This window comes from Staurois parvus, unplaced genomic scaffold (assembly GCF_062004578.1).
Source record: "Staurois parvus isolate SC_StPar_1 unplaced genomic scaffold, SC_StPar_1.0 ptg001116l, whole genome shotgun sequence".
Taxonomy (NCBI): Eukaryota; Metazoa; Chordata; class Amphibia; order Anura; family Ranidae; genus Staurois; species Staurois parvus.
In genome coordinates this window covers 79,435-105,987 of record NW_028318912.1, presented here as the reverse complement: position 1 = coordinate 105,987, position 26,553 = coordinate 79,435, and the positions used below count along the sequence as shown (strand labels likewise).

At 45.7% G+C, this 26,553-nt stretch overlaps 1 protein-coding gene across 1 annotated transcript in view; it reads left to right on the top strand.

The window, feature by feature from the left end:
* The window catches only part of LOC149440073 (chloride channel protein ClC-Kb-like), a 91,553-nt gene that overhangs the window by 17,600 nt on the left and 47,400 nt on the right, over nt 1–26,553 (top strand). Inside the window, exons 2-6 of the mRNA XM_089658964.1 lie at nt 2,383–2,511; nt 9,994–10,122; nt 11,589–11,728; nt 18,469–18,546; nt 18,646–18,724. Of these exons, the coding sequence (XP_089515090.1) occupies nt 2,383–2,511; nt 9,994–10,122; nt 11,589–11,728; nt 18,469–18,546; nt 18,646–18,724 (555 nt within the window). The remainder of the gene's footprint in view (nt 1–2,382; nt 2,512–9,993; nt 10,123–11,588; nt 11,729–18,468; nt 18,547–18,645; nt 18,725–26,553) is intronic.

The window sequence follows — 26,553 nt, the reverse complement described above, 5'->3', positions numbered from 1 at the left end:
AAAAATGGTATCACCCACCTGGATACACTAAGTATTGGCGATTATAAGGACAGTTTTACTAACACATGAAAAGTTTTCAAAATTGCGTTCAAACATTAACATTTATTTTACCCTCAGTCACTAAAAAAAAAAATAAATAAAGTGTTTGTTTACATTGATAAGTGTTTATTTCATTAAAAAAAGTTTAAGGTTCTGTACACACTGGTGTGACTTGTCATGCGACTTGACAGTTCCACATCGCATGACAAGTTGCACTACATTGTCGGCAATGGGTCCCGTTCAACCTGTTCTCTGTCAGAGTTGCACCGATTTTTAACCTCTCCATGCCGGCCGCACACAAATGTACGGTCTCCCGGTGTAAAATATCGTATTGTCTCGATATTTTCTTAACTTGTATTGATGAGAAATGTGCAGATAGAAAGTCCTTCCACTTCTTGTATAAACTCAAAAAGATGATTTAATAATAACGTTGCATAAAATTAGAAATAAAATATTGGCATACAGAATGTTTAAATAATGTCCAAAAAATATAGTTAAGTTCTTGATAATAAGATTGTATATATGTATATGTTTGTATGTGTGTGTGTGTCTCTCAAGGCTTCAAGCAATGTGTGCGCGAAACTCAAACCTTTGTTCTGCTCTTGAAAGAGCAATCCAGCCCCCACCATCCTAAAAATGGATTGGTATTCTCTTGTAGTCCCACTAAGATAATTGACACCAACAGGAGGTATTAAAACAAAACCTCCAATGTACTTCTCTCAAAGTCTGAGTGTAACTTTATCTCTTACATAGATGGGGGAGGATGGGGGAAGGTATAGCTAATTGCTCTCATATGTGGCTTGAATGTAAAGGAAAAACCCAAGAAATATGTTCATATGTATATTCACAGACTCTGAAGTCTAATTCCTTACTTTACCCAATCTAGAACAAATATAAATATAATAACTCAATTATTCTATTAAGATCCAACTCATTCATACTTATGTTAGTACTGTTAATAAGAAGATATTAGATATTGGGTTAAGGAAAGCTTCTAACACCCGGCGTCTGGGCCTAGACACCAAGCGGCCGCACATTTGCTTTCAATTATAGAAAAAATATGTGCTGAGAGCGTACGCCCTGCGCGCTCCCAGCACACATGTCCGGTACTCACGGAAAGGTCCCGGTCTTCTCTTTCGATCTGGACCTTTCCTGATCACGTGACCGCCGTGACGTGTCGTCACGGCGGTCACATGATCCCTAAACCCTGCCCCACCCGTCCCGCCTCTTCCTCTTCTGAAACTCTTAAAGGGCCGGGAGGCGCCGGCATGAAGGGGTTAATATAGTTACTGCACTATTTTCGGCAATTTCAGGTGCGACTTCCATTGACATCTTTACATGAAGTTGCACAGATGTCAGGCAAGCCACATATGAAATCTCACCAGTCCACGGCTAGTAGTAGTGCAGTTTCAAAGTCGCATGAAGTGTGAACCAGGGCTAATATATTTAAAAATTTTGTTTAAGTTTATTTATAAGAGTGTCTGCTTCTGTGTGTATGTGTATATGTGTGTGTGTGTGTGTATATATATATACACAGAAGCAGATACTCTTTGGTCTTTGCCATGGTGGAGAGTTTGAAATCTGATGGTTTGATTGCTCCTGTGGACAGGTGTCTTTTATACAGGTAACAAAATGAGATTAGCAGCACTCCCTTTAAGAGACTCCTTCTAATCTCAGCTTGTTACCTGTATGAGAGACACCTGGTAGCCAGAAATCCTGCTGAATGATAGGGGATCAAATCCTTCTTTCCCTCATGAACATGCAGATCCGTCATCATTTGTTAGACGCATTTCTGCTGAATTTGTTGTTGTATTCTGTCTCTCAGTGTTACACCGAACATTCCATTGTTAGACCGATCATTTCTGTGTGAGGGGCGAACATTCCATTGTTAGACCGATCATTTCTGTGTGGGGGGCGAACATTCACCATCAGGGGGGAGCAAATACACATTTCCTTCACTGTATGCATATATATATGTGTATGTGTGTGTGTGTGTGTGTGTGTATATGTGTGTGTGTATATGTGTGTATGTGTGTGTGTGTATATGTGTGTGTGTGTGTGTATATGTGTGTGTATATGTGTGTGTGTGTGTGTGTGTGTGTGTATGTGTGTGTGTATATGTATATATGTGTGTGTGTGTGTGTGTGTGTGTGTATATGTATATATGTGTGTGTGTATATATATATATATATATATATATATATATATATACACACACACACACACGTGTGTTTTCAAGTTTGGGGTACAAACCCTGCTGAAATAGGCTGCGCACACCTATGATTGGGTATTTATTTACTAGAATGTACTGACTGCGATTGTGTATTCATTTATTTCTCACAGCTGTAGGCCGGGCCATACGTTTCGCTCTGAAGCGATTCGGTGAAGATTGGATCTTCCTCTTCTTGTTGGGGATTTCTATGGCTACAATCAGCTTTGGTCTGGACGTCACCATTGCCAAGCTACAACGACGTAAGTGCCCGGTGTGATTTCAGGTGTGATTTGGGAATTGAAATTGCATCTAATGAACGTGAATGTCCGTGTTTTAACATTTGCGATTTGCTGCGGCGTTATTTCTAAAGTAGTTTTCGCATGACTTTTCCTGCAGTTTTGTTGAGATTTCACATATATAGAATAGAAATCGCACTGCAAATCACAAGAAATCGTTGAAAATCTTCACAAGTAGTAATAAAGATTTTAGAAATCTCGCTGAAATTGAACACATATCCTGCGATTTTAAGTCGCGGTGGTGTGACCGGTGATCCTGTTCGCCAAATCACCTGGCCTCTGACCACTGTCATTGCGCACTTTTTATATGGCATGATACTGATCTAATGATATACAGTGGGGCAAAAAAGTATTTAGTCACCATCAATTGTGCAAGTTCTCCCACTTACAAAGATGAGAGAGGCCTGTAATTGGCATCATAGGGAGACCTCAACTATGAGAGACAAAATGAGAAAACAAATCCAGACAATCACATTGGCTGATCTGGAAAGAATTTATTTGCAAATTATGGTGGAAAATAAGTATTTGGTCACCTACAAACAAGCAAGATTTCTGGCTCTCACAGACCTGGACCTTCTTCTTTAAGAGGCTCCTCTGTCCTGCACTCATTACCTGTATCAATGGCACCTGTTTGAACTTGTTATCAGTATAAAAGACACCTGTCCACAACCTCAAACAGTCACACTCCAAACTCCACTATGGTGAAGACCAAAGAGCTGTCCAAGGACACCAGAAACAAAATTGTAGACCTGCACCAGGCTGGGAAGACTGAATCTGCAATAGGCAAGCAGCTTGGTGTGGACAAATCAACTGTGGGAGCAATAATTAGAAAATGGAAGACATACAAGACCACTGATAATCTCCCTCGATCTGGGGCTCCACGCAAGATCTCACCCCGTGGGGTCAAAATGATCACAAGAACGGTGAGCAAAAATCCCAGGACCACACGGGGGGACCTAGTGAATGACCTGCAGAGAGCTGGGACCAACGTAACAAAGGCTACCATCAGTAACACACTACGCCGCCAGGGACTCAGATCCTGCAGTGCCAGACGTGTCCCCCTGCTTAAGCCAGTACATGTCCGGGCCCATCTGAAGTTTGCTAGAGAGCATTTGGATGATCCAGAAGAGGATTGGGAGAATGTCATATGGTCAGATGAAACCAAAATAGAACTGTTTGGTAGAAACACAACTCGTCGTGTTTGGAGAAGAGAGAATGCTGAGTTGCATCCAAAGAACACCATACCTACTGTGAAGCATGGGGGTGGCAACATCATGCTTTGGGGCTGTTTCTCCGCAAAGGGACCAGGAGGACTGATCCATGTACAGGACAGAATGAATGGGGCCATGTATCAGGAGATTTTGAGTGCAAACCTCCTTCCATCAGCAAGGGCATTGAAGATGAAACGTGGCTGGGTCTTCCAACATGACAATGATCCCAAGCATACCGCCCGGGCAACGAAGGAGTGGCTTCGTAAGAAGCATTTCAAGGTCCTGGAGTGGCCTAGCCAGTCTCCAGATCTCAACCCCATAGAAAACCTTTGGAGGGAGTTGAAAGTCCGTGTTGCCCAGCGACAGCCCCAAAATATCACTGCTCTAGAGGAGATCTGCATGGAGGATGGGCCAACATACCAGCAACAGTGTGTGCCAACCTTGTGAAGACTTCCAGGAAACGTCTGACCTCTGTCATTGCCAACAAAGGATATATAACAAAGTATTGACATGAACTTTTCATATTCACCAAATACTTATTTTCCACCATAATTTGCAAATAAATTCTTTCCAGATCAGCCAATGTGATTGTCTGGATTTGTTTTCTCATTTTGTCTCTCATAGTTGAGGTCTACCTATGATGCCAATTACAGGCCTCTCTCATCTTTGTAAGTGGGAGAACTTGCACAATTGGTGGCTGAATAAATACTTTTTTGCCCCACTGTATTTTCACTGAGTATTCATTTTTGAGCTGTTATTGTAATACTTACCCAAAGGAATGGAGCTCAGAATACGCTCTACTGACTTGCAGACTCCATCCACAGATCTCAGTACAGGCAAAAGGACCTTGAAGCTGAAACCAGCAACCTGCACCTTTCCAGAAGAAGCAGCAGTTTCCAGTAGTAACAGCATCTCCATTAGCAGCAGCAGCCTTAGTGATCCTCCCAAGCTTTCCCAGCCTCTCTGAAAGTTCCCCCTCCATAGGGCATCAAGCAGCAGAGTCACCTCTGGTATGCCATCCCAAGGCATCGCTTCGTCTATCTAGTCCCCTGATCTCTGAGAAGCTCCCTGAGCCCAGGGCCCCAAGCAGCAGGACCCTACTGGACAGGCAGGCTTCTTCTCCTTCCAGGCCTCTACTCCAAGGACATGCCATGGTCTCCTAGGCTTAGGCCATAACTTCTCAGCTGCTCCTCTCACACCCTCCCCAGGCAGCAGCGCGGGGGAGAAGAGAGAGCTTCACATGGTCCTTCCAAAATATTTTTTGCTCTTTTATTATTTTTTTTTTAAATCAACTTAAGTATCACTTTAAGACTTGGCTGGCTCTCTGCAGTGCCCTCTTATCTAATCTAACACTAACTGAGAACAGGGATAATAAATGGAATATTTATTACTCGGAGTACATAAAAACAGTATGGAACACAGCAAGTGATAACACCGAACATGACAAAGTGACATACAAAGGATCACTGTAAAGGGTCACACGGTGAGGTAACATATGAAACAAAGCGCTCTATGGTCATCTCTAGAATGTAATGGCTGTTAACAAATCAATGTATTAAAAGTGGTAGTGAGCACGGTACAGCAATCCAACCTTCATATGGACTACAAATCTACCGCTAAATCTGGGAGTGCCAGGAAGAGCAAGAGAAGATTGAACTATTATTATTATACAGGATTTATATAGCACCAACAGCTTGCTCAGCGCTGTACATTATAATGGGAGACAGTACAGTAACAATACGATTCAATACACGAGGGGTTCGAGGGCCCTGATCCTTGGAGCTTACAATCTAGGAGGGAGGGGATAGTGGTACAGGAGGAAAGAGCTGTGGGGGATGGAGTGGTAGGAAGAGTGGAGGAGTTCAGTATTAGCTGAGGGTGGGGTAGGCTTCCCTGAAGAGATATGTTTTCAGAGTGCGCCTAAAGGCAAGTAGAGTAGATGATAGTCTGATGGATTGGGGTAGGGAGTTCCAGAGGATGGGGGAAGCCCTTGAGATGGCATTGGAAGGAGGAGATGAGGGAACTAGAGAGCAGGATGTCTTGTGAGGAGTGTAGAGTACGTTTTGGGTGGTATTTGGATACCAGATCGGGGATGTAGTTTGGGGCAGTATTATGAACAGCTTTATGGGTCAATGTTAGCATTTTGAATTTTATCCGTTGGGCAATCCGGAGCCAGTGGAGGGATTGGCAGAGAGGGGTGGTGGATACGGAGCGGTTTGTAAGGTGGATGAGTCTGTAAGGGAGTTCCAGAGGATGGGGGAAGCCCTTGAGAAGTCCTGGAGTCCTTTTATGCCTTCTCCTGAGTCTGTAAGGGAGTTCCAGAGGATGGGGGAAGCCCTTGAGAAGTCCTGGAGATGGCATTGGAAGGAGGAGATGAGGAAACTAGAGAGTAGGAGGTCTTGTGAGGAGTGTAGAGTACGTTTTGGGTGGTATTTGGATACCAGATCGGGGATGTAGTTTGGGGCAGTATTATGAACAGCTTTATGGGTCAATGTTAGCATTTTGAATTTTATCCGTTGGGCAATCCGGAGCCAGTGGAGGGATTGGCAGAGAGGGGTGGTGGATACGGAGCGGTTTGTAAGGTGGATGAGTCTGGCCGCAGCGTTCAAGATAGACTGAAGCGGGGATAGCCTGCGGTGAGTAAGCCGATGAGGAGGGAGTTACAGTAGTCGAGGCGAGATATAATGAGGGAGTGAATGAGTTGCTTAGTGGTGTCCGAGGTTAGGAACGGATGTATTTTGGAGATGTTGCGGAGGTGAAGTCTACATGAGTTTGTCAGCAAATGGACCTGGGGCTGGTAGGACAAATTGGAGTCTAGGACTCCTAGAACTAGGTTGACATCTCAGAAAATACGACATAACCAACTCCAGCCTTCCTCCCCCATCCTCTCTGCGTGTTTGTTTGTGTATAAAATTGCCCAAATGCTTCAAAAATAAACTCAAAGTAGTGGTCAAGTGACTACTGCTATATCTTTCTCCCCTTGATCCAGTGTCTTTTTTTTTCCTAATAGACAAGTAGACAGTAAACAAGTGACCATATATCAGTACAGTCAAAAAAAAAACCTAAGAAAAGCACCAATAGCAATTCAAGCATGTACAGAGATCAAAAAGAGTACAGGAAAAATACGGTCCAGAATCAGAAATGTAACCCAGTACTCACAAAGGGACCACCACTCCGCTGTCCACTGTAATTACTCATATGTAGAAGATGTAAAAGAATGGAGAGGAACGCGAGTAAGAAACAAGACACAGCAGAGAGAAAGGGGAGAGATGGAATGAGAGGGTGGTAGAAAAAAGAGAAAAATACAAGGGGAGGGGGGAGGGCTATGTGAGTGCCAGGTAGAAGCAAATGACTCCTCTCCCATCTCTAGGAGAGACTTCCCTTCCTCCGAGTAGACAAACGAGTTCCAAAGGGTCCAAGTTTTAGAATATACATCACGTTTATGTTGATGCGTAAGCATATGGTTCATTTCCTCCACTTTATGTAGCCAAGGCCCAAGTGATGGAGGTTGCGTCTTTCGCCAACATAAAGAGGTACAAGATTTGGCCGCATTCAGGAGCTGACGTACAATTGACCACTTGTAAGTTCTGGGTGGCATATCGGTGACCTGTAACAGAGAGAACGCCGGGTAGAAGCAAATTACTCCTCTCCTGTCTCTAGGAGGGACTTCCCTTCCTCCAAGTAGACAAACGAGTTCCAAAGGGTCCAAGTTTTAGAATATACATCACGTTTATGTTGATGCAAAAGCATCAAGTCTTCCATATGGCTCATTTCCTCCACTTTACGTAGCCAAAGCCCAAGAGATGGAGGTTGTGTCTTTCACCAACATAAAGAGATACAAGATTTGGCCGCATTCAGGAGGTGATGTACTATTGACCGCTTGTAAGTTCTGGGTGGCATATCAATGACCTGTAACAGAGACAACGCCGGGTAGAAGCAAATTACTCCTCTCCCATCTCTAGGAGAGACTTCCCTTCCTCCGAGTAGACAAACGAGTTCCAAAGGGTCCAAGTTTTAGAATATACATCACGTTTATGTTGATGCAAAAGCATCAAGTCTTCCATATGGCTCATTTTCTCCACTCTACGTAGCCAAAGCCCAAGAGATGGAGGTTGCGTCTTTCACCAACGTAAAGAGATACAAGATTTGGCTGCATTCAGGAGGTGATGTACTATTGACCGCTTGTAAGTTCTGGGTGGCATATCGGTGACATGTAACAGAAAAAAACGCCGGGTCCGTAGGCACAGAGTAGTCCATGAATTTGTGAATGATATGGCGAAAGTCTAGAACGGCGCTGTCCTGACCTTGCCTGCAGATGTGCAGGGTTGTCCAAATAATTTTCTTGCAATGCTCTGACATTGCTGCATAGGGCCAATGATGAGGCATGTTCCTGACAGATGGTCCTGAACTCGCCTGCTCACATTTACAGGCCAAGTAGCAGGATGAAATTTAATGAGATACTGCCTGTAGTCCATGGGACTAGAGGAGCTGTGTCCACGATGGTCAGGGTGAGAGAAAGCCTCATGATTGGATGATGCTGGTCATCATCCAACCAATAAATATAGCAGAGGAATGGGCAAATGTACACCTGTGCAGTGGTGTGTACAAAGTAAGTTCTCCAAGTGGGCACAACCTTGACCTTTAAAAAAAACAAATATGGAGTTGGAGTAATGCCCTCAGTCAGGGCTTTTGTTAGAAATCATGGGGCCCTGTACAGCCTGACAGGGCTCCCCTCCACATCTGAGCCAGAGAAAGGGACTAAGGACACAAATTCACCAGTCTCTTTCTTTGCAGACTCAGCTTCACTGGATAGTGAATGAATGGGAAGCTTTCTGAGGCTTCCTGTTCATTAACAAAGCGAAAGCATAGTAAACACAGATTACTATGCTTCAGTGATGAATGGACACAGGAGTGATCGGTACCACTCGCTCATTGTGTTCATTCAGGAAAGGAAAGTGTCAGTAAATATGGCATATTTACTGGCAACCCTGCTCTCCATCCTGAACCCAACCCTCCTGTGTGCTCTCAGCCGCTACTGGCAAGAGAGGAGAGGAGGGAAGCCAGCAGCGCTGCAGGGTAAGGGGAGCACACAGGTGGGACTGAACAGCAAGTGGAAGAGGGGGCGCAAATTCTAAAACTGATCCCCCTGATGCGCAACCTGGGAGAGATAGCCGGCAACACTGCAGGGGGATCCACAAGAATCACAAGGCAGTACAGCCATCTCTCCTGCTCAGAAGGTGCTCGGGTCCCCCTTTTGAAGTGATGGGGCCCGGGCCCAGTACAGGGGGGCTGGCTGTACTGCCTTATCAGTGAGGCTGAGGGTCTTGTAGCCCCTCTACCCTAAGCATCATTTGAAGCCTTTACAATGCAAAAACATCTGTTAGTACACAATAACATTGCCCAGTAAGAGGGTCTCGGCAGTGGTGTCTTTAGGTTTCGTGCTACCCTAGGCAACACCCCCCCACGGAGAGACCCTGACACCGACCAACACCTCTCTCCCCTACGAAGGAAGCCTGACATTGACCAACAACACCCAACTCCCCAAGAGAGCCTTCCACTACCACCGCCCCCATACACTGGCAACCTCCACCCCGGCAAGAGATAAGACACTCACCTTCACAGCTCCGGACATCCCCGGGAACAAGAGTCAGACACCATCAAGAGGCCACAGACTCTCTGAGATCCCACCTGGTCCCCGTGCTGCGTGTGTCCCTTCTTCCATCCCTTTTTTTGGGGGTCGGCACTGCCCCCCTGAAAAATGCTGCTGCCCCCCTAGGCAAATGCCTTGTTTGCCTTGTGGTAAATACACCCCTGGGTCTCGGATCAGGACTGCATGAAATATAATTCCTTGATTACAATCTAGAAATATTTGTGCACGCAGTTTTGTTTGTTTTTTTGGGGGTTTTTTTTTATTTTTAATATCAATGAATTGGTAACAGTTTTAATAAATTTGACCTTCATTATTATTCATTATTTTATTATTCTCCTAGATTGTAAGCTCCAAGGATCAGGGCCCTCAAACCCCTCGTGTATTGTATTGTTACTGTACTGTCTCGTGTACTGTCTCCCATTATAATGTACAGCGCTGAGCAAACTGTTGGCGCTATATAAATACTATATAATAATAATTGTAAGTATTTGTAATCTTAATGTAGATTATAACATCCACACTGATATCTAAAAATGAAAACTCAAGATTTAGATGATTCATTTCTCCTACTTTTTTCATCCACAGTCAACCTCTGGGTGTACGACGCCCTCGACCAGTACCGTTACTTGCAGTACTTCTCCTGGGTCCTTTATCATGTTCTACTCATGTGTACATCAGCTGCGGTGGCCAAATATATCTCTCCTCAAGCTGCAGGTACGTTTCCCAGTCTCTAGAAATTCTGCATCAAGAGAATCTTTAACCACTTGTCCTCCTGAGGATTTTCCCCCCTTCCTGACCAGGCCATTTTGTGCGTTACGGAGCTGCGTTACTTCAACTGACAATTGCGCGGTCATGCAACGCTGCACCCAAATGAAATTTACGTCCTTTTTTTTCCCACCAATTGAGCTTTCTTTCGGTGGTATTTGTGCGGTTTTTTTTATTTTTTGCACTGAGGAAAAAAAAGCAATATTTTGGACTTTTTGTTATTAAACATGTCCAGTAAAAAAAATCTAATTTCGTCATAAATTTAGGCAGAAAATGTATTCTGTGTCTTTGCTAAAAAGAAAATCCCAATACGTGCAAATTAATTGGTTTACGTGAAAGTTATAGCGTTTACAAATGGCGGTATAGATAACGGGATTTTTTTTTTCTTCTACTAATGGCGTCGATCAGCGACTTTTAGCAAGACTGCGGCAGGCATTCTGACACTGGGAGGGAACTAACTTGGTGTCACTGACATCCCCAGTGACACCAATACAGTGATTAGCGCTAAAAAAAAGCACTGACACTGTACTAATGGCACCGAGCAGGAAGGGGTTAATGTGAGGGACAATCAAAGGGTTAACTGTGTGCTGGGAGTGTTTTACTAGGGGGCGGGGGTGTTCTTCACTGTAAGCACACTGATCGGGGTGGCTGTACTGTGCAGTGTGCTCAAGCTGACAGGGAGGAAGATTGTTTGAAAACAAAACAATCTTCCTCCCAGTCAGAGATGCTCGGTAATCACCGGCTGCAGGGTGACACATATAGAAGGAGCTAGGAGTCTGTCCTCCTCCTGCAGGGTGACACATATAGAAGGAGCTAGGAGTCTGTCCTCCTCCTGCAGGGTGACACATATAGAAGGAGCTAGGAGTCTGTCCTCCTCCTGCAGGGTGACACATACAGAAGAAGCTATGATTCTGTCCTCCTCCTGCAGGGTGACACAAATAGAAGGGGCTAGGAGTCTGTCCTCCTCCTGCAGGGTGACACAAATAGAAGGGGCTATGTGTCTGTCCTCCTCCTGCAGGGTGACACCTATAGAAGCGGGCTATGAGTCTGTCCTCCTGCAGGGTGACGCATATAGAAGGGGCTATGAGTCTGTCCTCCTCCTGCAGGGTGACACCTATAGAAGGGGCTATGAGTCTGTCCTCCTCCTGCAGGGTGACACATATAGAAGGGGCTATGAGTCTGTCCTCCTCCTGCAGGGTGACACATATAGAAGGGGCTATGAGTCTGTCCTCCTGCAGGGTGACACATATAGAAGGGGCTATGAGTCTGTCCTCCTCCTGCAGGGTGACACATATAGAAGGGGCTATGAGTCTGTCCTCCTCCTACAGGTTGTGACAGACAAAAATATTTTTTTGTTGTCTTTCTTTTTCCAGAGGTGTTTAAAAAAAGCTAATATTCTTTTTAAACTATTACAGGTTCTGGTATTCCAGAGATCAAAGTTACGTTGAGAGGAGTAGTCCTTGCTGAATTTTTCACTTTACGGACATTTATTGCCAAATTAATTGGTGTTACCTGCACCCTTGCTGCTGGAAGTACAATATTCCTTGGGAAAGTGGTAAGTATCACTGCACAGGTCACTACAGATAATACAAAATTAAAAAAGCAGGACATGACTTGACTGCTTTCTAGCCTAGCACATCCAGAACAGACTCTACACTGTAGCGCTTCTGTCCCAATAACCCCTTGGTGGGGCAATCCAGAGGGCTACAACCTGGTGCCAGTTTGCAACAAAGAAAAGCAGGGATCCACTAGAGTTTATGGCCAATTTCCACCATCATGAGATTTGGTGAAGACCTACTGGTATTCCATGGGAGAGCTTGTGTCACCTGCCAGGGGCCATCATAACAGTAATACAGAGCCATGAAATGCTACCGGAGGCTGTTCTACGCTTGAAGAACTGTGCCAGTCCCTCAGCCACTCATGCCTCATCTTCACCTATCACACTTGAACCCAAGGTGTGCTTTCTGTATTGTTTCCTGGAAACTGAAGCCAGTTTAAGGTCTTTCACAATGCTTGACTCCCACTCTGTTCTTGGCGTCCCAAGACTATCACTGATGAATACACCAGAGTGGGCACCATAGTCTCCCTCCTTCAAGAAGATCCTGAGGAACTGCTCCAAAACCTTCAATTTGCCAGAATCTTCACAGAGCTGGACTTGCACAGAGTTTATAACTTAGTAAGAATTTGTGAGGAAGATGAATGGAAGACAGACTACCATACCAGGTTTCAGCACTTTGAGTATCTTGTGGTGCCCTTTGGGTACTGTAATGCTCCAGTCACTTTTCAGCACTGAGATTTCATCTTCATTGATGTCTCCAGGTTTGTATATTTAGATGACACATTCATCTTCTCTGCACTCCGTGGAGGAGTACCAGATCCACATATGGAAAGTGCTGAGTTATTTTAATGCTCACAGCTGTATGCTAAACCAGAGAAGCACGAGTTAATCCAGTTTTTGGGGTTAATCAACTCTCCCAACAGTAGGGCCATAGTTCCTAAAAAGGTCTCAGTGACCCTGAAGTGAGCATCGACATCATATAAAAAGGGGATCCAATGCTTTCTAAGCATTTGCAAACTTTTACTGCAAGTTTATTTGAAACAATTCCATTATTATCGCTCCGTAATCTGGCTTACCAGCTCCCATACCGCCTTCTATTGACTACCAGAGACCCAGTCTTACCCTTTTGTCTTCAAAAACTGGGCTAGGTAAACTTTTTTCCCCATGGGCCATCTTGCACCTTGTCACCTCTTTCTTCCTGAAGATGAGCCCAGCAGAGAGGATTTATGACATCAGCAACAAGTAACTGTTGGCAATCAAGGTGGCTTTGGAAGAGTGGTGCTACCTACTGGAAGGGGCTACCTATTCCATCCTAATCTTGACTGACAATAAGAACCTGTAGTATTTAAGAACTACCAAGTGCCTTAGGTCACTATAGGCTAGATTGGCTCTCTTCTTTTCCAGGTTGCTCTTGCCTTATCAACCTGGAGCAAACAACATGAACCCCTATGCTTTTTGCGTATGTTCCCCAATGATTCTGTTCCAGCTCTACCCAATTCAATCCTTTCTGACAAGAAGTTTCTCATAATCTAGCCCATTCTGATGTCTTAAATTAAAGGAATTTATAAAAGCTATCTAGTTACTCCTGAATTGGACCTCCACTATTCCAATTGCTTACTTATGCACTTGAAGACCTATGGGTTGCCTGCCATAAGTGCCTCGGTGCACACCATAACACTCCACTTGCTGTACACTTTGGCATTTCCAAGATGCAGGAATAATTACTATAAACCTTCCTTTGGCCATACCTTATCAAAGGGTGTAGAGCTGTTTTTCTGTACCACTTACTCTTGTGCCAAGAACTGTAGGGCTAAGTCTCTGGGTGTACTTTGCCCATTTCCACTTGTAATTAGAACATGTTTGGGATGGACTTTATCATGAAACTCAGCCATGGGAAGGTCATAGTTTCATCTTCATGGTTGTGCATGGCCTCATCAAGATGGTTCACTTCCTCCTTGTGAAGGGCATTGCTTTAGGCTTCAGCTATGGCTGTCATCTTCATTAAGGAGGGTGTGAGACTCCACATTGTTCCCAGTGACATTTTTTTAGATGGGGGTAAATTCATCTCAAGATTCTTCCAGATGTGCTGGAATCTAAAGATCCATTTCTCCTTGTCTTCTGGGGACCACCCATAGACTAACATTCAAACTGAAAGGACAAACCAGACTTTGGAGCAATACTTTGATACTTCTCCTTTGCAACATAGGACTACTGGGCTTCATTGATCCCAGAGACAGAATTTGCATGTAACAAAGCCCCGCATGCTAACACCTCACATTCCTCCTTCCTAATCAATTATTGTTTTCATCCTCTTGTTCTACCTACTTGCTTCCCAGGATTCCTTGTCCCAGACGTTCAAAAATGCCTTGCTTTGTTAACTTCAAACTTGAAAAAAATGCCTATTTACAGGCAACAAAGAAAAGGCTGAGCCCTAGATTTATTGGACTGTTTGCTACTGGGTTGATGATTCCCAGAATGGCAGTCAAGGTCAAGCTTCTAAACTTGGTGTTCCGCATTTCTTGTTTGTAGCCAGTAGTTCTGGGTCCATTTTCCTGCAGATCAATGTCACCATCACCTCATATTCTTGTGGATGGCTTAGAGGAATTCAAAGTTGAAACAATTGTGAATTCCAGATGAGCCTGTGGTCACCTTTAGTATCTGATTACATGGAAAGGATCTGGTACAGAGGAAAACTCTAGGGAGCTCAAAAGCTATGTCTATGCTTCCAGGATGATTAGAGCTTTTCATCAATGCACATCCTGAAAAATTCAACCCTGTGGGCATCCGGAGGCTGCCCAAAGGTGGAAGAGGTAGGTTGCAGTACTAATAGGATCCCTGGCTGGTCTTCCTGGATTCCTCCCAGGATCCCTGCTGGGATTCCCAGGACTTCCACTACCTCCAGGACTTGCTAAAGTTGCTGGGGATGTCCTCTGGCAAAAATGGATTTTAAAGTCCCTTCTTTATAGTGGCGGGTACTGGGTTTTTTTTTTTAATGGACTGTTACCTGTGAGCTAAAAAGCTATAATGCCTGCCAGCAAACTGTTTGTAGTTGACCCGCCTAATTTCTTGGCTGGGCCTCTGCCTGGACTTAACTACTCTCTTGCCTGCCACTTGCCAAGACCCTTACCTGGACCTCTAAAAAGTCCAATAGAAGTGCGGTGATAGCGCTGTGTGAGGGGTCAGTACAGGAATATAGATATACAGGACGGGATGGAGGTGCGGTGACAGCGCTGTGTGAGGGGTCAGTACAGGAATATAGATATATAGGACGGGATGGGGGTGCGGTGACAGCGCTGTGCGAGGGGTCAGTACAGGAATATAGATATACAGGACGGGATGGAGGTGCGGTGACAGCGCTGTGTGAGGGGTCAGTACAGGAATATAGAAATACAGGACGGGATGGGGGTGCGGTGACAGCGCTGTGTGAGGGGTCAGTACAGGAATATAGATATACAGGACGGGATGGAGGTGTAATGACAGCGCTGTGTGAGGGGTCAGTACAGGAATATAGATATACAGGACGGGATGGGGGTGCGGTGACAGCGCTGTGTGAGGGGTCAGTACAGGAATATAGATATACAGGACGGGATGGGGGTGCGGTGACAGCGCTGTGTGAGGGGTCAGTACAGGAATACAGATATACAGGACGGGATGGAGGTGCGGAGACAGCGCTGTGTGAGGGGTCAGTACAGGAATATAGATATACAGGACGGGATGGAGGTGCGGTGACAGCGCTGTGTGAGGGGTCAGTACAGGAATATAGATATACAGGACGGGATGGAGGTGTAATGACAGCGCTGTGTGAGGGGTCAGTACAGGAATATAGATATACGGGACGGGATGGAGGTGTAATGACAACGCTGTGTGAGGGGTCAGTACAGGAATATAGATATACGGGACGGGATGGGGGTGCGGTGACAGCGCTGTGTGAGGGGTCAGTACAGGAATATAGATATACAGGATGGGATGGAGGTGCGGTGACAGCGCTGTGTGAGGGGTCAGTACAGGAATATAGATATACAGGACGGGATGGGGGTGCGGTGACAGCGCTGTGTGAGGGGTCAGTACAGGAATATAGATATACGGGACGGGATGGGGGTGCAGTGACAGCGCTGTGTGAGGGGTCAGTACAGGCTTATAGATATACGGGACGGGATGGGGGTGCGGTGACAGCGCTGTGTGAGGGGTCAGTACAGGAATATACAGGACGGGATGGAGGTGTAATGACAGCGCTGTGTGAGGGGTCAGTACAGGAATATAGATATACAGGATGGGATGGAGGTGCGGTGACAGCGCTGTGCGAGGGGTCAGTACAGGAATATAGATATACAGGACGGGATGGAGGTGCGGTGACAGCGCTGTGCGAGGGGTCAGTACAGGAATATAGATATACAGGACGGGATGGAGGTGCGGTGACAGCGCTGTGCGAGGGGTCAGTACAGGAATATAGATATACAGGACGGGATGGAGGTGCGGTGACAGCGCTGTGCGAGGGGTCAGTACAGGAATATAGATATACAGGACGGGATGGAGGTGCGGTGACAGCGCTGTGCGAGGGGTCAGTACAGGAATATAGATATACAGGACGGGATGGGGGTGCGGTGACAGCGCTGTGCGAGGGGTCAGTACAGGAATATAGATATACAGGACGGGAAGGAGGTGCGGTGACAGCGCTGTGCGAGGGGTCAGTACAGGAATATAGATATACAGGACGGGATGGAGGTGCGGTGACAGCGCTGTGCGAGGGGTCAGTACAGGAATATAGATATACAGGACGGGATGGGGGTGCGGTGACAGCGCTGTGTGAGGGGTCAGTACAGGAATATACAGGACGGGATGGGGGTGCGGTGACAGCGCTGTGTGAGGGGTCAGTACAGGAATATACAGGACGGGATGGAGGTGCGGTGACAGCGCTGTGTGAGGGGTCAGTACAGGAATATAGATATACAGGACGGGATGGAGGTGCGGTGACAGCGCTGTGTGAGGGGTCAGTACAGGAATATAGATATACAGGACGGGATGGAGGTGCGGTGACAGCGCTGTGTGAGGGGTCAGTACAGGAATATAGATATACAGGACGGGATGGAGGTGCGGTGACAGCGCTGTGTGAGGGGTCAGTACAGGAATATAGATATACAGGACGGGATGGGTGTGCGGTGACAGCGCTGTGCGAGGGGTCAGTACAGGAATATAGATATACGGGACGGGATGGAGGTGCGGTGACAGCGCTGTGTGAGGGGTCAGTACAGGAATATACAGGATGGGATGGAGGTGTAATGACAGTGCTGTGTGAGGGGTCAGTACAGGAATATAGATATACAGGACGGGATGGGGGTGCGGTGACAGCGCTGTGTGAGGGGTCAGTACAGGAATATAGATATACAGGACGGGATGGGGGTGCGGTGACAGCGCTGTGCGAGGGGTCAGTACAGGAATATAGATATACGGGACGGGATGGAGGTGCGGTGACAGCGCTGTGCGAGGGGTCAGTACAGGAATATAGATATACAGGACGGGATGGGGGTGCGGTGACAGCGCTGTGCGAGGGGTCAGTACAGGAATATAGATATACAGGACGGGAAGGAGGTGCGGTGACAGCGCTGTGCGAGGGGTCAGTACAGGAATATAGATATACAGGACGGGATGGAGGTGCGGTGACAGCGCTGTGCGAGGGGTCAGTACAGGAATATAGATATACAGGACGGGATGGGGGTGCGGTGACAGCGCTGTGTGAGGGGTCAGTACAGGAATATACAGGACGGGATGGGGGTGCGGTGACAGCGCTGTGTGAGGGGTCAGTACAGGAATATACAGGACGGGATGGAGGTGCGGTGACAGCGCTGTGTGAGGGGTCAGTACAGGAATATAGATATACAGGACGGGATGGAGGTGCGGTGACAGCGCTGTGTGAGGGGTCAGTACAGGAATATAGATATACAGGACGGGATGGAGGTGCGGTGACAGCGCTGTGTGAGGGGTCAGTACAGGAATATAGATATACAGGACGGGATGGGTGTGCGGTGACAGCGCTGTGCGAGGGGTCAGTACAGGAATATAGATATACGGGACGGGATGGAGGTGCGGTGACAGCGCTGTGTGAGGGGTCAGTACAGGAATATACAGGATGGGATGGAGGTGTAATGACAGTGCTGTGTGAGGGGTCAGTACAGGAATATAGATATACAGGACGGGATGGGGGTGCGGTGACAGCGCTGTGCGAGGGGTCAGTACAGGAATATAGATATACGGGACGGGATGGAGGTGCGGTGACAGCGCTGTGCGAGGGGTCAGTACAGGAATATAGATATACAGGACGGGATGGAGGTGCGGTGACAGCACTGTGTGAGGGGTCAGTACAGGAATATAGATATACAGGACAGGATGGAGGTGCGGTGACAGCGCTGTGGGAGGGGTCAGTACAGGAATATAGATATACAGGACGGGATGGGGGTGCGGTGACAGCGCTGTGCGAGGGGTCAGTACAGGAATATAGATATACAGGACGGGATGGGGGTGCGGTGACAGCGCTGTGTGAGGGGTCAGTACAGGAATATAGATATACAGGACGGGATGGGGGTGCGGTGACAGCGCTGTGTGAGGGGTCAGTACAGGAATATAGATATACAGGACGGGATGGGGGTGCGGTGACAGCGCTGTGCGAGGGGTCAGTACAGGAATTCTGGGGAGGTGCAGTCCGGTATGAAGGTACAATAATTGTGGTGTCATTGTTTTAATAGGGACCTTTTGTCCACATGGCCACCATACTCGCAACTCAGCTGGGAAGGGTCATGGTTAAACTTGTCGGCGCCAAGGAGGTAAGACTGCTTCACCGAAGCACCTATTTCTTGCAGCATTAGTCTACCTTTTCCAGTTGGTGTTCTGTATCTGATTCTTCTCTCGTTGCCGTCACCCAGAATCCGAGCCGCAAGTATGAACTGTTGATTGCTGGAGCCGCGGTGGGTGTAGCTTGTTGCTTCGTTGCCCCTGTAGGAGGTACATGCTCTTCATTATTATGTTTATTATACCATGCTTCAATCTTTGGAGAACCCTGTAACAATATATTACACATGGACAGCCGTGCAGCACGTGTTCATAGAAGAGCTCCACAAAGTGGTTATCAGGTCACGTGTACAGTATCCTTGTGAGATTCAGAGGTGCCTACAGTGAACTTTGTCTCCTTGCCAGCTCTACGCAATATCCAGATTCAGAACTGGAGAAGGTCGCTTTGAATTTCATTCGCCAAATAAGTTAGTCAGTTCCCAGCAAAAAAATGTTTTTGCATGGGATTGTTTTTTTAACAAGACTTTACTTGCTCATCAGAGGTCATTATAAAATGCCAAGGGTTGTACGTCTTCCATTGCAGATGTACAAGCTCCACCATCTAATCAAAGACGACTTGAATTCTCTAAGCTGTGCCCAGAAAAAGGCAGGCAGAGGGAAAAGGACCAGTCGCCCATGTTGCCTGTGGTCCCCCTGTAGCTCATCTTTTTCCCATTACCATGCCTTAGATCAGCAATGGGCAAACTACGGCCCGCGGGCCGTATACGGCCCGGCGGACCTTTTAATCCGGCCCGCGGAGCTAGGCTCCTCTCACAGTCCGCCCTGAAGACCGGTGTAGCATGAAAATCTGTCTCCTATGAGGATCTGTCCCCCCTCGACGTATCTGCGCATGTGCCGGAGATCGCCGATCGGCTGCTAATGCCTGAAACTGGCACATGCGCAGATACGTCGAGGGGGACAGATCCTCATAGGAGACAGATTTTCATGCTACACCAGAACGGCGCGGGAACACGGCGAGAGGAACGTGCGCAGCAAAGGTAAGTGAATTGACACAGGGGGGACTTGGGGACTTAATATGGGAGATGAATTAATATGGGGAATGAATTACTATATGGGGGATGAATTACTATGGGGAATGAATTACTATATGGGGGATGAATTACTATGGGGGATGAATTACTATGGGGGATGAATTACAATATGGGGGATGAATTACTATGGGGGATGAATTACTATATGGGGGATGAATTACTATATGGGGGATGAATTACTATAGGGGGGATGAATTACTATAGGGGGGATGAATTACTATAGGGGGGATGAATTACTATAGGGGGGATGAATTACTATAGGGGGGATGAATTACTATATGGGGGATGAATTACTATATGGGGGATGAATTACTATATGGGGGATGAATTACTATAGGGGGGATGAATTACTATGGGGGATGAATTACTATATGGGGGATGAATTACTATATGGGGGATGAATTACTATATGGGGGATGAATTACTATAGGGGGGATGAATTACTATAGGGGGGATGAATTACTATATGGGGGATGAATTACTATATGGGGGATGAATTACTATATGGGGGATGAATTACTATATGGGGGATGAATTACTATGGGGGATGAATTACTATAGGGTGGATGAATTACTATAGGGGGGATGAATTACTATATGGGGGATGAATTACTATATGGGGGATTAATTACTATGCTTACTATGGGGGAATATTACTATGCTTACTATGGATGACACATACACATCATTCATCTACTCTTGGTCCGGCACCCGGGTACAATATATGAACCCATTGCGGCCCTCAAGTTTGCCCACCCCTGCCTTAGATGATCGGCTATAAGGCTACCAGTAAAAGAGTGCCTAGGCACCCTCGCATACCAGGCACCGCACTGCTATTTGTCTGGAGGAATTTGGAATATGCACAATAAACATTTCTACATGTTCCCCTGTAACATAGACAATCTTTTTGAGTTCAGGTCCTCTTTTAATAATAAAATATATAAAGTGCCTTCATCTTCTTTTACCAATACATTTATTCACACTCAGACTTTCCAGCCTCTCAATCTCTTCTTGTTTTCATGTTATCTGTTGGTTTCCACAACATCTGCCATATACACACTGCTCAAAAAAAATGTAAGGAACACTTTTTAATCAGAGTCCAGCATCAAGTCCATGAACCTCCGGGGATATTGATCAGGTAAGTCGCAGAGGGGGTTGTTCATCAGTTTCAGCTGCTTTGGTGTTCATGAAATTAACAACACGTGCACTAGATGGGCAACAATGAGACGACCCCCAAAACAGGAATGGTTTTACAGGTGGAGGTCACTGACATTTTTTTTCCTACTCATCTTTTCTGACTGTTTCACTAGTTTTGCATTTGGCTAGGGTCAGTGTCACTACTGGTAGCATGAGGCCATACCTGGACCCTACAGAGGTTGCACAGGCAATCCAACGCCTCCAGGATGGCACATCAATACCTGCCATTGCCGGAAGGTTTGCCGTGTCTCAGAGTACTCGGGAGCATAGAGGAGATTCCAGGAGACAGGAAGTTACTCTAGGAGAGCTGGACAGGGCCGTAGAAGGTCCTTAACCCATCAGCAGGACCGGTATCTGCTCTTTTATGCAAGGAAGAATAGGATGAGCACTACCAGAGCCCTACAAAATGACCTCCAGCAGGCCACCGGTGTGAAAGTCCCTGATCAAACAATCAGAAACAGACTTCATGAGGGTGACCTGAGGGCCCAACATCCTCTAGTGGGCCCTGTGCTCACTGCCCAGCACCATAGAGCTGGATTGGCATTTGCCATTGAACCCCAGAATTGGCAGGTCCACCACTGGCACCCTGTGCTTTTCACAGATGAGAGCAGGTTCACCATGAGCACATGTGACAGACGTGAAAGGGTCTGGAGAAGCCGTGGAGAACGTTCTGCTGCCTGTAACATGGTTCAGTATGACCGTTATGGTGGTGGGTCAGTGATGGTCTGGGGAGGCATATCCATGGAGGGACACACAGACCTCCACAGGCTAGACAACGACACCCTGACTGCCATTAGGTATCGGGATGAAACCCTTGGACCCATTGTCAGACCCTACGCTGGTGCAATGGGTCCTTGGTTCCTCCTGGTGCACGACAATGCCCAGCCTCATGTGGTGAGAGTATGCAGGCAGTTCCTGGAGGATGAAGGAATTGATACCAGTGAATGGCCCCCACATTCGCCTGACCTAAATCCAATCCAATAGAACCCCTCTGGGATATCATGTTTCAGTCCATCCGACGCTGCCAGGTTGCACCTCAGACTGTCCAGGAGCTCAGTGATGCCCTGGTCCAGATCTGGGAGGAAATACCCCAGGACACCATCCGTCATCTCATTAGGAGCCTCCCCCGATGTTGTCAGACATGCATACAAGCACGTGGGGGCCATACAAACTACTGAGGACCATTCTGAGTTGCTACAATTTAATGTCAGCAAAATGGACTCGCCTGCTGCATCATTTTTTCACTTTGATTTTCGGGGTGTCTTTGAATTCAGTCCTCTGTCGATCGTTTTCATTTCCATGAAACGATGGAGCAACCTTGCGTTCCTAACACATTACACAGTCCATATCAGTATAGAGATCCAGCAGATTTATCCCCATTGAGATCTGATGGGTTTTCAAAGTCTTCCTTTTATATATCTAGTATCTTCTCCATATACATCTAGTATCTTCTCCATACAAATTACAGTATCTTCTCCATATACAACCAGTATCTTCTCCATATATATCTAGTATCTTCTCCATATACATCTAGTATCTTCTCCATAAAACATCTAGTATCTTCTCCATATATATCTAGTACGGGTGTCGGCAACCCGCGGCTCCAGAGCCGCATGCGGCTCTTTTTCATCTTTGCTGCGGCTCCGGAGCACACTGCCCACCAGGTGGTCGGCAAGCCGCAGATCGCGAGCCACATGCGGCTCTTCTGTGTGCCGGGCGCCCGCTCCCCTCCCTCCTCAAAAATCCGGCCCGCGGAGCGTGGAACATTGGCTGTCAGGATGTAGGTGGGGCAGCCAGGATGTAGGCGGGGCAGAGTGACGAACTCCTCTCTCATCCGCCCTGAAGACCAGAACGGCGCGGGAACACAGCGAGAGGAACGCGCGGAGCAAAGGTAAGTGAATTGAGACAATATGGGGGATGAATTACTGTGTGGGGGATGAATTACTGTGTGGGGGATGAATTACTATGTGGGGGATGAATTACTATGTGGGGGATGAATTACTATGTGGGGGATGAATTACTATGGGGGAAGAATTACTATATGGGGGATGAATTACTATATGGGGGATGAATTACTATATGGGGGATGAATTACTATGGGGGATGAATTACTATGTGGGGATGAATTACTATGGGGGATGAATTACTATATGGGGGATGAATTACTATATGGGGGATGAATTACTATATGGGGGAAGAATTACTATATGGGGGATGAATTACTATATGGGGGATGAATTACTATGGGGGAAGAATTACTATATGGGGGATGAATTACTATATGGGGGATGAATTACTATGGGGGATGAATTACTGTGGGGGATGAATTACTATGGGGGATGAATTACTATATGGGGGATGAATTACTATATGGGGGATGAATTACTATGGGGGATGAATTACTATGGGGGATGAATTACTATGTGGGGGATGAATTACTATGGGGGATGAATTACTATATGGGGGATGAATTACTATATGGGGGATGAATTACTATGGGGGAAGAATTACTATATGGGGGATGAATTACTATATGGGGGATGAATTACTATGGGGGAAGAATTACTATATGGGGGATGAATTACTATATGGGGGATGAATTACTATGGGGGAAGAATTACTATATGGGGGATGAATTACTATATGGGGGATGAATTACTATGGGGGATGAATTACTGTGGGGGATGAATTACTATGGGGGATGAATTACTATATGGGGGATGAATTACTATATGGGGGATGAATTACTATGGGGGATGAATTACTATGGGGGATGTATTACTATATGGGGGATGTATTTTCAGTTTTAAAAATGTGGCTGTCAAAATAAATTTCAATCGTGGTTTTGGCGAGATTTGGCTCAGTTGAAAAAAATGGTTGCCCACCACTGACCTAAGGCTATGATTGTGATTATGAAGATACACTGTGGCCCTGATTAACCCTTTGCTTACTGGGCCCTTAAACCCCCTTCATGACCAGAGTGCTTTTTGCAATATATGCAGTGTCGGATTTGTTATAAATGTTGCAATGGTTTTGCGGCTCCCAGTCTTTTTTTTCCCTTCGGAAACGGGTCCAAGTGGCTCTTTATGTCTTAAAGGTTGCAGACCCCTGATCTAGTATCTTCTCCATATACATCTAGTATCTTCTCCATACAAATTACAGTATCTTCTCCATATACAACCAGTATCTTCTCCATATATATCTAGTATCTTCTCCATATACATCTAGTATCTTCTCCATAAAACATCTAGTATCTTCTCCATAAAATGGCTTGATAAATACCAGGCATGATTTCAACAGTGGGCAAATCAAGAGCCTGATTGTCCTTAGATTCACCCATCCTTAATAAAAAAAACCTTCTGTATTATACATGGAGATCATATCCCCCCCTTATGTATTATACATGGAGATCATACCCCCCTTATGTATTATACATGGAGATCATATCCCCCCCTTATGTATTATACATGGAGATCATATCCCCCTTATGTATTATACATGGGGATCGTATCCCCCCTTATGTATTATACATGGAGATCATATCCCCTTATGTATTATACATGGTGATCATATCCCCCCTTATGTATTATACATGGAGATCATATCCCCCCTTATGTATTATACATGGAGATCATATCCCCCCTTATGTATTATACATGGAGATCATATCCCCCTTATGTATTATACATGGAGATCATATCCCCCTTATGTATTATACATGGAGATCGTATCCCCCCTTATGTATTATACATGGAGATCATACCCCCTTATGTATTATACATGGTGATCATATCCCCCCTTATGTATTATACATGGAGATCATATCCCCCCTTATGTATTATACATGGAGATCATATCCCCCCTTATGTATTATACATGGAGATCATATCCCCCTTATGTATTATACATGGAGATCATATCCCCCCTTATGTATTATACATGGAGATCATATCCCCCCTTATGTATTATACATGGAGATCATATCCCCCCCTTATGTATTATACATGGAGATCGTATCCCCCCTTATGTATTATACATGGAGACCGTATCCCCCCTTATGTATTATACATGGAGATCGTATCCCCCCTTATGTATTATACATGGAGATCATATCCCCCCTTATGTATTATACATGGAGATCATATCCCCCCCTTATGTATTATACATGGAGATCACATCCCCCCTTATGTATTATACATGGAGATCATACCCCCCCTTATGTATTATACATGGAGATCATACCCCCCCTTATGTATTATACATGGAGATCATATCCCTCCTTATGTATTATACATGGTGATCATATCCCCCCTTATGTATTATACATGGAGATCATATCCCCCCTTATGTATTATACATGGAGATCATATCCCCCCTTATGTATTATACATGGAGATCATATCCCCCCTTATGTATTATACATGGAGATCATATCCCCCCTTATGTATTATACATGGAGATCATATCCCCCCTTATGTATTATACATGGAGATCATATCCCCCCTTATGTATTATACATGGAGATCATATCCCCCCTTATGTATTTTACATGGAGATCATATCCCCCCCTTATGTATTATACATGGAGATCATATCCCCCCCTTATGTATTATACATGGAGATCATATCCCCCCTTATGTATTATACATGGTGATCATATCCCCCTTATGTATTATACATGGAGATCATATCCCCCCTTATGTATTATACATGGAGATCATATCCCCCCTTATGTATTATACATGGAGATCATATCCCCCCTTATGTATTATACATGGAGATCATATCCCCCCTTATGTATTATACATGGAGATCATATCCCCCCTCCTCATGTATTTAGAGATCATATTACCTCTTCTCAAGAGAGAATACATTCAGTTCAGCTAATCTTTCCTCATACATGCTGGAAGAATAAAATGGGTGCTGACTAAACTATCCCTAGTATGTGTGTACGAGGAGGTATCAAAAACTTTTGAGACTAGTTTTGTAACACCCCAACAGATGGCAGCACAAGGTTGCATGCACAGTCACAGGAAGAACCCACCTTCATAAGTCAGTGTGCCAAAAGACATCATCCTGTGTACATCGGGAGCTGTGTAACTGGTGCTATTCTGGCCACGTGCATGACCTCGTCTACTATTTCAACACGGACAGCAAGTTGGAATAAAAATCAAACGTGAAATTCTGGGTGAAACTGGGCAAATGTGCCACAGAGACGTTTGACATGATTCTGCAAGTTTACGGCAGTGCTACAATGAGTCGTTTGAGGTGTTCTGAGTGGCATGCACGCTTCAAGAACGGAAGAACATTACTAAAAGACGTCGAGATATCAGGAAGACCTTCAACGAGCTCAATGCCCGAAAATGCCCTCTGGATGAAGATCCAGCTCAAAGGTCGCCGTTTCGACAACATTGCGGAGATCAAGCGATTTGCCCAGTTTCATGCAGAATTTCATGTTTGCTCTTTGTTCTAACTTGCTGTCCATGATGAAATGGCAGATGTGGAAACCAACGTGGTCAGAATAGCACCAGTTGCACAGCTCCTGATGTACACAGGACAATGTCTTTTGACACACTGACTTATGAAGGTCGGTGCTCCCTGTGACTCTGCATGCAGCCTTGTGCTGCCATCTGTTGGCGTGTTACACTATTAGTCTTGAAACGTCTTGATACCACCTCGTATATGTGGCATACAGTAGGTACCTTAGACTGTAAGCTCTTTGAGGGCATGGACTGATGTGAATGGATAGTATGT